The following is a 14,847-nucleotide window of genomic DNA, read 5'->3' on the forward strand; positions in this document are numbered from 1 at the left end:
AAGAACTGAAACTATAAAACTCTTAGAAGAAATCATAAGGGTACAACTTCATGACCTTGAATTTGGCAATGTATTCTTAGATATGGTACCAAAAGCATGAGTAACAAGAGACAAAAATAGATAAATCATACTTCATCAGAATTTTAAAAATTTATGCACCAAAGGACATTATCAAAAAAGTGAAAAGACAATCTACTGAGTGGAAAAAAATATTCGTAAATCATATATTTGATAAGGGTCTTCTATCCAGAATATCTAAACAGCTCTCAAACTCAACTACAAAAAGAAAAACAAAACAAACACAATGGACTTGAATAGACATTTCTCCAAAGAAGAAACACAGAAGGCCAACAAACATGAAAATATGCTTAACATCATTAGTCTAATTAGGGAGGTATACACCAAAACCACAATGAGATATCAATTCATATACATTAGGATAGCTACAATAAGAAGAATGGAAAATAACAACTGTTGGTGAGGATACAGAGAAACTGAAACACTTGCACATTGCCCGTGGGAATGTAAAATGGTGCAGCCATTTTAGAAAGTGGTTTGGTGGTTTCTCAAAAAGATAAACATAGAATTATCATATTACCCAGCAATTCCACACCTCGATATTTATCTCCAAAGTTGAAAACAGGTACTCAAAAAAATGCTTGTGCACAAATGTTTACAACAACACTATTCATAACAGCCAAAAGGTGGAAAAAACCCAAGTACCCTTCAATGGATAAATGAATAAATGTAGTACATACATACAATGAAATAGTATTCAACCATAAAAAAGGAACGAAGTACTGATACATATTATAATGTGGATAAATCTAAAAAGCATTATACTAAGTGAAAGAAGCGAGACAACAGTCATATACTGGATGATTCCACTTATGTAAAATATCCAAAATAAGCGAAGACTATGTGGAACTAGCAGAAGAACAGACACATAGATCAATGAAACAGAATAAAACAAATTGTAGCTACTGAAACCTGATTTTTTTTAAAGTTTATTATCATTTTAATATAGCAGTCATTTTAAGTTAAAACTCTTTAGATAAATATTGTTTTAAAAACTAGAGGATGCGTAATAGTTTGGTTATAAAGCTCAAGCACTTTTCCTACTATTACATGTTTTTCAAAATCTCAATGAGTAGAGAGAACACAGAACAAAGGTAAAGGAAAAGGGCCAAAATTTATAACAGGAAAAAGATGTCTTTGATTACAGTCTCCCCCGCCTTTTGTAGTGTAAATTAATTATTTTAAATAAGAAATATAAACCTGTCTAAAAATATAACACATGTATATTTCAAAAGACTAAAACCATCAAGTAGAAGGTTCTTTGAACAGTAAAATTTCATGTGCTCGAAGGGTTTCAACGTATTATATGAGGCTTCCTGCTTTAAGTCTATAAATTTTTATTGTCTGCCTTAAAGCACACAAAACATTCTTGAATAATTTCCAAAATCATTTATTTTCTACAAAAGTTAATCTGCTGAACTGCCTTTTCAACATTTACTTTGCTTTTTAACAGTGCAAATTATATCTGAGTAAAAATACTCCACAACCATACATATTGCTCTAACTGTGCTATAGAGCTGACATGGAATAATGAAACACTAATTGCAATTAGAACACTTTATTTGTTCAGAATTGACTCTTTGCCTTGCCCCACTTTTAGAAATTTCTACAACCACAAGGCTTATGCTCAAAAACCAACAAAGAATCCATTGACCATAAACTGAATCAATGTTTTCACCAGCTCTTCCCACAATACACACTGCAGCTCAGGCACAGCCATTAGGAAACCCCTTAATCTACATATACACACAACACAAGCAGATATTAAGGCTTATCCTGGAATTGTCAAAAGCCCCCATTTTTTGGATTTGCTAAGCTCTGCCACACTCTCCTCTAAAAGAGATGGACTTGGACCAGCACAGGCACCTAGCAGATTGTTCCAGTTATTTGCTAGCTGGGTGTGGAAGAAAGGACATTGTTGCCAAAACTCTCTTGTGCAATATCAGTTATCAGTATTCACCTGCACCTACTGGATATGTCAAATTTTCTCTAGTTGAGTAGATGACCAAGGAAAACTATCAACTGTCACTTGAATGCAACACAACGAAAAATTTTTTTCAAAGATCACTCCTTTACCTGTTTGACATCATATGCCAGAAGAACATATTTTAAATCTGGTGAGACTGAATGTCTTGATGCTTTGAAGGTTACCTAGAAATAAAAAGAAACAATTATTTTAAAGAGCTTAATAACAGAAAGGTTAACATTCATTTGGATATGTAAGTATAAAAAAAGATGTCCATTCTCCTCATAACATTGTAAAATAGGCTTTCTCGTTCGTATTGTAAGTACGCACAGGCAGGTACATATGTATGACCTTACAGATGGATACAGAAACTTGGAGAGGCTATATTAGACACTTCATTAAGAAAAATTTTGCTAACGTATCTCCCCTACATGTTATCACTTAAAGACTAAGTTAATATTTTCATTTATAAGAATAAAAAAGCAAAACATCATTGAACTTCTTAAGTAACCAAATTGCTTCTATATTTGCATGTTGGATTAATCAAAAGGAAAAGAAATAGTGACATTCTGTGGTGTCATGATTTCCTGTCTCTGCACTTTTGTTTTTTCACAGGTTGTATATTTATATTTTTAAAAAGACATATGTTAAAGACAAAATCTCCTTAAAGGAAACTCCCAGAGTGAGGCAGATTAAAACGCAAATACATAATTGATTATACTCAATATATATATATATGGTATAGAAATTAAACAAATGCACTATACATGTTTAATTTTGAGCTTTTTATTTTACCATTGAATAAATCCAATGTTAGAAAGATTTGAACATAAAGTGAAGGATAAATACATTGAGAGTGGGAAAATGGGCTTATTTGGGATAGAGATTACATGTAATTTCGTATCTAAAGAGAAGGCAAGCAAACTGAGTTGCTGCATCAAAAGCCTACAAAACGCAAACAAAAAAATAAACTGTACATGGATTTTAAGGAAACTAATTTGTATGGTTTTTGCAGAGAAATACAGGTATAAATAATTGTATACATTTTATGTCTGGGCAGTTTCAACAACACTGGTCTCCAAGAAAAACAGAAAAGGGTGAATGAAGTCAAGGTTTTAGTACTTAGAAATTCCCAAAGACAAAGGAAAGGATAAGAAACTCAGAAGAACCAATATCTGGCAAAGTTTGCATGGTATAATAAAAAATATATTTGGTCTTTTTCCCTGGTTCCTGGCACAGAGCTTCTAAAATGCTTGGAATTTCCTGAGCGATAGATGGAAGGGTCTTTTGTTAATTAATAACTAGCCCTCTTTGACCACACACAGTTTATGTTAATGAGATGACTCCAGGATTGGGGGTGGGGGGAGAGTGGCAAGATAGCTTCTGGAGAAGAACCAGGCACCTGATTAGAGAGCAAGAACTTTGAACCCTACCTGGAGGTCAGGGAGGGTGGTGGGACTGAAGCTGAAGTTCAAGCTCGTGGCCGACGATTTAATCAATCAGGCCTAGGTAACAAAACCTCAGTAGAAAACCTCTGAACCGTGAGATTTGCAGAAGCTTCCTTCCTTGTTAGTAAACATATCAATGTAGCTGGAGGGGACATATCCCAACTCCACCGAGACTGTACTTAGCACCCTTCTCCATTCACCCCAGTTACCTCTTCATCTGGCTTTTCATCTGTATTCTTTATAATAAACCAGTAATCATAAGTATAGTTCTTGCTGTGTCATTCTAGCAAATTATCAAATCTGAAGGGAGATTGTGAGAACCACCAAATCTGTAAACCAAGTCCGATAAAAATGCAAGTAGCCTGGGGTCTCAGGACTTGAAGCTGGTATCTGAAATGAGGGCAGGCACTGAGTCCTTAACCCGTGGCGTCTTCACTAACTCTCAGTAGTTAGTATCAGAATGAATTGAATTGTTAAGTCACCCAGAGAACTGTTGTTGAAATGGCACAGTCTGTTCATTTCTGAGCCAGATATGCAAGAGAATGGAGTACTCTGGGAGAAAATACTTGTACACGGTAACGTTGATTTAGAAGAGGTGTTGCCTGCATACATCCATCTTGTACCATCCACTTAGAAGAAGATAAGAATAATCACTGGCAATAATTCACCTCAAGGAATTTGTTTTTCATTTTTTCGAAAAGCCACTTCAATAATAATGAAAATAACAACAACAAACAACAATCACAGCAGTAGAGCTACCATTGATCTATCATCTGTCATAAGCTCTGAACTTGCTTAGAATTCTGTGGTTCTCAATAATTCCCCCACCTCCCGCCCCGTGACAAAGCTGTGAGGGAGGTATCTTCATTCTAATCCTTTCTCTTTTTTCTCGTTAATTTATTGTATATTGAAACTTGATAGGTATTAGCCTGTGTGGGATTTAGGGTGACATATAGAACACAAGGTCCTCTCTCTCAGCGTTGCACATTGCAGTATCAGGAGGTATACTGTTACACAAGAGGAGGTTTATTGTTATTTAAAAATTGGTTAAAAGGGCAATGCCATCATTCCAGTCCTATGGGAATAAGAAAACTCTAATAATACAGTTCTTAAACTTTTGTCAAGGTCACAGAGAAGTATACATAATGAAAGAATGCAGGAGGAACTCCTTTCATAAGCCCTATGCCAACAGGAGATTCTTTTCTCCCTTCCTCTCTTCCTCCCTTCCTCCCTTCCTTCCCTCCTTCTTTCCTTCCTCCCTTCCTCTTTCCTCTCTCTCTCTTTCTCCTCTTCTCTCTTCTCTCTCTCTCTCTTTTTTAGAGAGCTACCCTGTCTGAAGTCCGAATTATTTAACGAAAATCTCACCCTCCTTGTCCCCATCCGCTCTCATGGAATGTTGCTCACGCAAATTAACTTCACAAGTTCACAGGTGCATCTGAGCCTCTGGTAACGACCTTTTAGTATCTTTTACAGTTCCTACAGTTATCCAGTCTGGCACTTTATTCATTATCACTATACTGCCTTCAGCTTCTGCAGCATACACCCTGGGAAACTTTCCAAATACCTTTTCAGAGTCCCAAGCTGCTGAAACTTCGAACTTAGAGTTGTGCTGCAAAGAGACTTGCTGATGATACACGTATAAGAAACACATCCTTGCCGCTTAGTCAAGGGGTGTGGGAAGTCTCAGGCAAATCCCTCTTAACCTAAGTCATTAATCTGTTGCATCTGGGTGATTAATCCTTCCTAGCAGCCACCGGAGACCCCTTGGTCTACATTGACCCTAATTACAGACATTAATATAGTTCCAGTTGAGTCTCAACTTGATATGCCCTCAAATTAGTGTTTTGGGAAGTCTATTATTGCCAATAATGCTATTATGTTACCTACATATTTAATCACTTAATTACTATTGTAATAAAAGGATGCAGAAATATTTTCTACATGTGTTTATCGGTATTATTCAGCAATGATGCTTACTAATGCATTTTTGAACAAAGGGCATTAAAATGCATGAACTCTGCCAGCTAGGAACATTCGATTAAAGCCAAGTAAGGTGGGATAAACAGGAAAACAAACATGCAGGTGGTTAACTAAACAAATTAACAAGGGAGACAAGACATTTGATCAAGTTGAGAAACAAATGCATGCTTTCAGGCAGCTTGGCAAGATTTTGTAGCACCTCATTTGTATGTATCATTCAACTATACCAAAACTAACTTATTGAACGTTCAAAATAAGATGAACACCATGGTAAACGCTGAAGGTGCTACGAAGTCGAAAAACAAAGTCACTAGAATCTTTCCCGTCTCATATCGGGCAGGATAAGACAGGCACTGTGTTTCTCTGCCTTTCTCAGGCTGTCGAAAGGGGGCAGTAGCCCCTCACCTTCAAATAATCATTATCTTATAGGAAATTATATACAGTATTTCTAACTCTCCAATTTTTTTCAAGATAAGCTGGAAATCAAGCTGTTAATTTACAGTCTCATGATTCTTAAATTATAGCCCGATACTTTGAAACATATATGTGTACCAGATTCTGCCTAGGGGCTGCTAGTTTGCTTAATTTTGGTAAAGCAAAAATTGCCATAAGGTTAAGGGCGGGGGGGTGGGGGGGGCGGAAACAATGCTATGAGATTTAAAAAACAGATGGTATATTTTTCATATACTTGGTGGTAATGTAAGTGAAAACTTCATGATCCCACGTTTTCCAGTTAAATGAAATTATAGACTGCATTATGAGAACAACCTTTAAAAACGTACATGTAGTTTTAAAAGATTCCCAGAGAGATGGGGCTAGCCCCATGGCTTAGCGTTAACATTATAGGTGTATTATTACCAACATGAATATGGCCGAGCTAATCACTGTTTTCATGAATGGTGAAATTTAAAGCCAAGGAAGCAACAGAATCAGATTTGAATTTAGAATGATTCCTCTGGCAGTTGGGTGAGTTGGATCTGATGACATCCTGAGGTCAATGAGATCTGGTAAGAAGCTCTCATGACAATCTAGACAAGCAATGTCAAGAAGTTAAGAAAGATGCAAGGGCATAGGCAGGAGGGTACACCTGCAAGGGAGATTGCTGATAAAAACAAAAGAATTTATTGATTAGATTTGAAGACTGAGAAAGAAGAAAGTGTACAAAACAATTTTGGGTTTTCACGTTTTTATCACTGGGTAAATGTTGCTACTGCAACCAAACTTGGGAAAAAGCAAAAAACAGGCATATTTTGAGGAAAATTTTAGACATACCAATTTTAGATATGCTATGGTTTTAATCCTAGTGGGATATATCCAATAGGGGATATTCAAGCTTTTTGTACATAAGCCTGGAGTTTAAGAGAGATATCTGGGATTTTATGGAGTATTAGATGAAAGTTTACATTCAATGTAAATTCATTCTCATCAGATAAAAGGAGCAAAACCTCTCAAACCGGTCTTCCCTGGTGGCGCAGTGGTTGAGAATCTGCCTGCTAATGCAGGGGACACGGGTTCGAGCCCTGGTCTAGGAAGATCCCACATGCCACGGAGCAACTGGGCCCGTGAGCCACAACTACTGAGCCTGCGCGTCTGGAGCCTGTGCTCCGCAACAAGAGAGGCCGCGATAGTGAGAGGCCCGCGCACCGCGATGAAGAGTGGCCCCCACTTGCCGCAACTGGAGAAAGCCCTCGCACAGAAACGAAGACCCAACACAGCCAAAAATAAATAACTAAATAAATAAATTAAAAAAAAAAAAAAACCTCTCAAACAACATGTTCTACTATGAGTGGATCAGTAACAATGCAGTTATTATGAGTAATGTTTACGATTACTTTTATAAGTAAACGTGCTCCACCTGCTATAATAACTTCACCTCTCCCTGCTCTTTATTCAAGCTGTATTTCTCTCAAATATCATTCTAATTCTCCCTCTTTAAGCCTTCTCTGCCCTTTTCAGTGCAAGTGATTCGTCTGAGTCATATGTATACAATTATACGTGCAGTTCATTTAACCACTGATCACTTCCATTATTGTTCTTCTGGGTTGTTTGGAACCTCAATTTACATCTATTGCCACAGTAATGCCCCTATTAAGAGGCTCCATTGCAATGATTCATTCTTCTCAGAAACATTATAACTAGAGGTAAAACTAGATAATGATGGTATTCCAAGATGTCTGATATTGAATATCATAGCAAGAAATCATTAAACACAAACGTAAATGTCAGAAGTGCCAGAACATATAAAATATGCATTTGTATGACTTAAGGCTGAGAAAAGAATGAGCAAGAGGAGAAGAACAAGAGATTGGATTAAAATTAACAAAAGCTGGTGGAAGACTTGGTTGCCTTCAGATTGAGAAACGACAGATGCATAAGAACAGTACAATTCAGGTGAGTATTATTCTAGATCTTGTAACATGCTGGTGATAAAAATATGTATAGGCACCTCTATTACAAAAAAAAAAAAATTACTGGTCCAAGAACTTGAGTTGGAGAATCCGCTAAGTCTTAAAGTGTAGGTGGGTACATTTTCAACAGAGATACAATGAAGAAAACAAGAAAGTAGGTCTTTGAGGACACTATGGTCTTTTTTTCCTGCTCTCTCCACCTCACCCAACCAAAATCCTACACACACACACACACACACACACACACACAAACACACACACCTTATGTTTAATTTATTTGGCTATAATTTCCCTCATTACCTAATCTAATTTTTAGCTTATTGATAACTGACAAAAAATGTTTAGAAAAGTCATCTATTATTCTAGAAAAATAAAATATTATTTTTTCAAGTATGTGATTAAGTATATATTGTCAATAAGCTTCTTTTACAATGCAGTCTATAAATAATCATGAAATAAGCATGAGGAAAGATTTTAAAAAGCCAGTTGACCTTAAGTGGATGGCAGGAGGGAAATGGTTACTATACAATTGATAAAACAGGAAAAGAAGGTCGAAAGAAGGCAGAAAAGAAGGCAAACCAAATTGCAGTCTATTAAGTGATACCAAAGATGGACTCTCTTTCTCTGTCTGGCTTCAAATGAAAGAAACAAGGAAGAGGCAGAGAGATTGGGTTTTTTTTTTTTTATCTTGCAGCTGTAAATAAAGCCATGTTTGTTTGTTATAGCCATAACTGTGTTTATATGCAAAGATTTTTTTAAATATCAGACCTTCTATTGTATTTTTTTAAATGTTCTCTTTTTGTAGCTACCCAATTTATTAGTATAGTGTTTATATTATATTATTTTGTGATACCTAGGACATCCATGTTGTATAAACATAATAGATCGTCTCTATTTTTTTTTCTTGGCACCATGCATTTTATTGATTCTAGAATATTTTATTAAAAAACTCAAGGCAGAAAATGCCATGGTGCAAGTAGGCAGTTTTTAAGACTATTAAATCAGTACTTACTAACTCATGTAGAATGCCTCACATATATCTTTATTGCTCAATAAATGTGAACGGTCAAATTAATATTTTATTGATTTGGATCATAGTCCATACTCTAAAACATTTAAAAAACAATTTATATTTTTAATAGAAGGTAAAACTAATGGTCTCTGAATTCTGTTAATAACTTTTAAAAAAGGGCCAACAAGATGACTTTGAGAAGAATGTCAGTATTTCTGCACTCAAAAATACAACAAATTAGGAAAGCTTAGGCTGGAGAAGGAAGTTAAGGAATATTGTAAACTGCATACTTACACAAATTATTCCTTTGAAGTTCAGTTACGCTAATCTGATTCTTCAAATTTTCTTAATGTTTTCTAATCACAATATTTCAAACATAATTTATCTTAAATGGTGTTATTACACTCAGGTAAAGAATGTAATGCACTAAATGTAATGTGCTAAAAAATACAGCATATAGAAAGAAATTAAAAGTTATGAAAGTCCAAAAAATATCACATTAGAATTTCTGGATAAGTTTTCCTAATTATGGCCTAATATAATTTCTTCAATACAATGCTTATAAGATAGGTTGACTGGATTTTTCCAGTAGCAAATTACTTAAGTACATTTTTGCAATGATATTCCATCAGATAAATATTAGAGAGAAAACCTAATTAATAGAGTTACTATTTTAAAACATGATACAGACATTTCAAGAATTTGTGTCAGTAATGTGATTTTATATCTCTCATAGGCCAGGAAGTGGTTACCAAGAACTTTGAAATTTTCATATTTTTAAAAAGAAGAGAAAATATAATGACCAATAGTGCTTCATAAAAAAATTTAACCTGGCTGAATCTTCTTTAAAAATGAGGGGAAAATAGGAAAATACTAGTGCTGTAAAGATTAAATTTTGGTTGACAGGTGATCGATTTTTCTTATGGATCAAAGACCCATTTAAAGTTGGTATGACATCATTTAGTTTAGCATTACCATTGATAATCCCAAAGAACAAGAGAGAACATAGGTTAGTAACTAAAAAGAAATTTGTTTGTTGATATTTAATAAATTCTGGTATATTCTTCAATAATATCAGGTTAGATATCTACTTTCTTCTCTCTTATTTTTATCTTTGATAAAACTATTTATATAAAGAGTATAATATTTATTTGTTGTTTTCATCTTAATGGACCTTGGATGCACAGAATTAGATTAATAATAACTTTTGTCTCTTGACAGAGTGTCATTTGTAATAAATTTAGCCAATAAAAATATAACATGCCCAGTTAAACTTGAATATCAGATAAACAACAAATATGCTGTAATCTATTAAAATAAGGACAAACCATACAATAATGTGAAAATAACATAAAAGTATGGAATATCCTATAAAAATTAGTGAGCTACAACTAAATGTAAATATGCATGAATCAGTAACAGAATGCTGTGATAAAAGGACATATATGAAGATCATGGGCAGCCCGGTTCCTCTATTAAAAGTTCAAAACCAACTAAATATGTCATTTAGGCAAACATATACATAACCAAACTGAGTTAGACATTCACCAGAAACCCAAGGATATAAAAAAATAATTTCCAGAGCAAATTAGTTTAAATGTTGAGTTGTCATTTACTAAACTTGCATTTTAATGGTCCAAAGCTAAAGGTCATTCTTTATTGTTCACTTTATCAGAAATGTCTATTAATAGATCCTAAGCTCAGTTGAGGAGAACAGCAGTTGTTTGCAACTATGACTGAATAAACTTTTGTGTTCTTCTTTCCTGATGCACATGTGCGACCATTTTCATATGGTGTATATATCTAGGGAGAAATTTGTGGGTTGTAGGGTGTGTGAATGTTCTACTTCACACAAAATGACAAACTGTTACCCAAAGTAAAAACACAAATTACACTCCTGCTAGCAATGTGTAAGAAGTCCTGTTCTCCACATTCTTTTCAGTTCTTGGTAATGTCAGAGTTAAACTTTGCCAGTGGGATAGGTGCAAAATACTATCTCTTTGTTGACTATCATTTTTCTGTTTGTAAATTATGTGAAGCATTTGTTTATTTGTTTATCAATGATGTGTTTCTTTTGTGAACAGTGTATTTAAATCTTTTGCTTATTTTTCAATAAAATTGGAGGAGTTTTTTTATATTAATTACACACTAATATTTTTCAGTTAACTAATGCTTTTCACCATGCCTTTATCATTTACCACTTGGCATTCTTTACTATGCTAAAATATCTGTCTGTGTACTCTAATTTTAACATGAGATTATAATAGATACAAGATACAAACAAACAAAAAAATCATAGGATGTGACAATTCAGAGGAAGAATCTGAACCAAACCAAAGAATAACAAGACTCAGGTTTTCAGCTCTGACCATCAATGTTTCTTGAGTATATTAACAGGTAGACTAGTACTCCTCCTGCTCAGGACTCATAAAGAAGTTGATTCTCCATTTCCTTCTCATTTGTCACTATCCATTTAATAAGCAGATATATTATAACTGACCCTTATCTGCCAAAGCAAAGGGCAATAGTAAAAGAAAAAAGTAACTTCAGATTTACTTCCCTGGTGGCACAGAACTTTCTGCTTAACTAGGGAAAGAAAGAGGTCCTGTAAAATCACGTCAAATCCAATGGAATGACAATAAGGGACAATCAGGGGCTGCCTCCAGATCCAATGTCTTGAGCCCAAATCCCCAGCTCTAAAGTAAGAAAACAGTTCTTCTATTCTTATCTAACAGTCACAGTTGAAAACACTTCTGGGTCTCTTCAGCTGCACTTAGGAGCTCTGTTAGACATTCACCAAAAATGTAAGGATAGATATAAAAATCATTTCCAGGGCAAATTAGTTTCAGTTGAGTTGTCATTTACTAATCTTTACATTTTAGTGTCCCAAAGCCAAAAGTTGTTTCTTGCATTGTCCCTTTCTCAGAAATGTTAAGATTTCAATATTTTTTAATGAAATATATAGAAGGCTAAGATCAATCCTTTTTCTGCACATTTTCAAATGGGCAGATAAAGGTCAGATTAAGCCCAAGACATGAAGAATGTTTTTAGTTTGCCCACTTCTTTTTTTTTTTTTTTTTTTAGTATTAATTTTATTTCACTTTGAAAACTGAGGGAAAAATTAAGGGGTACATTTCCAACACTTTATAGGGCAGATGGTTCTTCTTATATTAAATAGGTATTTAAAGCTAAATGAGTTCATTACAGACATTTACTCACAAATCCTCCCATTGTTCCTCCTTCACTAACGCTCATTATTCGTTCCTTCTTCCACCAGTTTATAATAGATACAGGTCTAATAAGACATTTGAAATACAAAAAAAATCTTTCACTGGACTTTGCAGATGGCGGTGAATGAATGATTCCAGTGAGATTCAAGCTAAGTAGAAATATGTAAAGATGAAATGCTGCTGCACATGGGTCTCACTTGCAAAGTCCCAATTATAAAAGCTTATGCAAAGGAATTCATAAAAAAAATGAACCAATTGTCAAGGCACATATGACAAGATAATGCTCAATCTCATTCATAATTAAATAACTGCAAATCAATATAACAATTAAGTGCTATTTTTTCATCAGCCAAATTGATATTAGTTAATATGTTGGCAATACTAGTGACGGCCAGAGTAGGTTAACAGGCAATATCATATACTACTGGTGGATCTGATTAATGCAATTTGATACTATTAAATTTCAAATTGACATTTCTTTTGACCCAGCAATAGTACTGCTATGAATTTAGCCTACAAATATATTTCAAAAATGGTTGCCAAGTGTATTTACAAGAATATAATAGAAATGAATATATGGTAGTGCATTATGCAAGGGAATTCTATGTACTCATTAAATGGTATTAGAGAAAAACAAAAGCATTCATATAAAAAGACCTTCAGGTTATATTACTAAGTAGATGAAAAGGGGAGACCATCCATGCTGTTGAAATTAAATACCCACACACACATGAGTGCATATATTTTGAAATATATTGTTTATGTACAGATGTAAGAAGACTCACAGACATACTTCTGGAGTCATTTTTGATGGGCAGAAATAGGTACATGGCTACCCTCAAAAAGGAGTACTGAGTGATATGGAGGAAAACTTTTATTTTTATTATATATACATGTATATCAGCATTGTGCAGAACTTCCTATGGTAATGGAAAGGCTTTGTATGAACATAATCTGGTGCAGCAGCCACTGGTTACACTTGGATATTGAATGTTTAAAATGTGGCTGTTGTCACTAAAAGATGGAGTTTTTAATTTTACATGATTTTAATTAATTTAAAAATAAATTTAAATAGCCATATGTGGCTAGTGACTGTCATATCGGATAGGTCAATATACTATATATATTTTTTCCAACCATGTTTTCACTATATTGTTCTTAAATATGTCAATGAGGGAGATTAAGAATAATATTTCTATTTGTAATTATACTGTATTTTATAAAATCTCAAATGTTAATATTTAAGGAACATATAAAAATTATGGGAAATAACAAATGATAAGAGAGAAGAAAGCCATAGAATTGTAAAAACAGTATTAAACTGAAGGAGAGATTATAAACATAAATGCTTTGTTCCAAATAAAGAGAACTTACAATGTGAATTTGTTTGGGTTTTTTTTTTTACTTAATATATAAGTGTATACATAGTATAAAGATGTAAGATTATCTCTATGAAATGAATCTTTAATTACTATTTCTTTTATAAAGAGTAGAATGTGTAGATGGAACATATCTCAACATAAAAAGGCTATTTATGACAAACCCACAGCCAACATCATATTCAACAGTGAAAAGCTGAAAGCTCTTCATCTGAAATCAGGAACAAGACAAGGATGCCCACACTCACCATTTATATTTAACATAGTATTGAAAGTCCTAGCCACAGCAATCAGACAAGAAAAAGCAATAATAAGCATCCAAACTGGAAAGGAAGGAGTAAAACTCACTATTTGCAGATGACATGAGCCTATATATAGAAAACCCTAAAGTATCCACCAAAAAAGTTTAGCGCTAATAAATGAATTCAGTAAGGTTGCAGGATATAAGAATAATATACAGAAATCTGTTGCTTTTCTATACACTACTTATGAACTATCAGAAAGAGAAAGCAAGAAAACAATCCCATTTAAAATCACATCAAAATGAATATAATACCTAGGAATAAACTTAGCCAAGGAGGTGAAAGACCTATACTGTGAAAACAATAAAACATTGATGAAGAAAACTGAAGCTGATACAAAGAAATGGAAAGATATCCAATGTTCGTGGATCAGAAGAATTAGTATCATTAAAATTCCCATATTATCCAAAGCAATCTACAGATTTAATGGAATCCCTACCAGAATACCCATGACATTTTTCACAGAACAAAACATATAATTGTAAAATTTATATGGAACCACAAGAGACAACAAATTGCCAAAACAATCTTAAGAAAAAAGAACAAAGCTGGAGGAATCAGGTGCCCTGATTTCAGACTATACTACAAAGCTACAGTAATCAAAATAACATGGTACTGGCACAAAAGCAGACACACACATCCATGGAACAGAATACAGAGCCCAGAAATAAACCCACACACTTATGGTTAATTAATCTACAACAAAGGAGCTAAGAATATGCAATGGAGAACAAACAGTCTCTTCAATAAGTGGTGCTGGGAAAACTTAACAGTTACATGTAAAAGAATGAAATTAGAACATTTCCTCACACCATATACAAAAATAAACTCAAAATGAATTAAAGACCTAATGTAAGACCTAAAACTTCCTAGAAGACAACATAAGCAGAACACTCTTTGATAGAAATTGTAGCAATATTTTTTGGGGATCTGTCTCCTCAGACAAAAGAAACAAAAGCAAAAGTAAACAAATGGGACCTAATTAAACTTAAAAGCTTTTGCTCAGCAAATGAAACCATTGACAAAATGAAAAGGCAACCTACT

The 14,847-nt window shown here is 34.0% G+C and overlaps 1 protein-coding gene across 1 annotated transcript in view; it reads right to left on the reverse strand.

The window, feature by feature from the left end:
* The window catches only part of DPP10 (dipeptidyl peptidase like 10), a 674,557-nt gene that overhangs the window by 308,914 nt on the left and 350,796 nt on the right, over window positions 1–14,847 (reverse strand). Inside the window, 1 exon segment of the mRNA XM_036858000.1 lies at window positions 2,155–2,229. Coding sequence (XP_036713895.1) covers window positions 2,155–2,229 — 75 coding nt within the window.

The sequence above is a fragment of the Balaenoptera musculus genome, chromosome 7, assembly GCF_009873245.2.
Source record: "Balaenoptera musculus isolate JJ_BM4_2016_0621 chromosome 7, mBalMus1.pri.v3, whole genome shotgun sequence".
Taxonomy (NCBI): domain Eukaryota; kingdom Metazoa; phylum Chordata; class Mammalia; order Artiodactyla; family Balaenopteridae; genus Balaenoptera; species Balaenoptera musculus.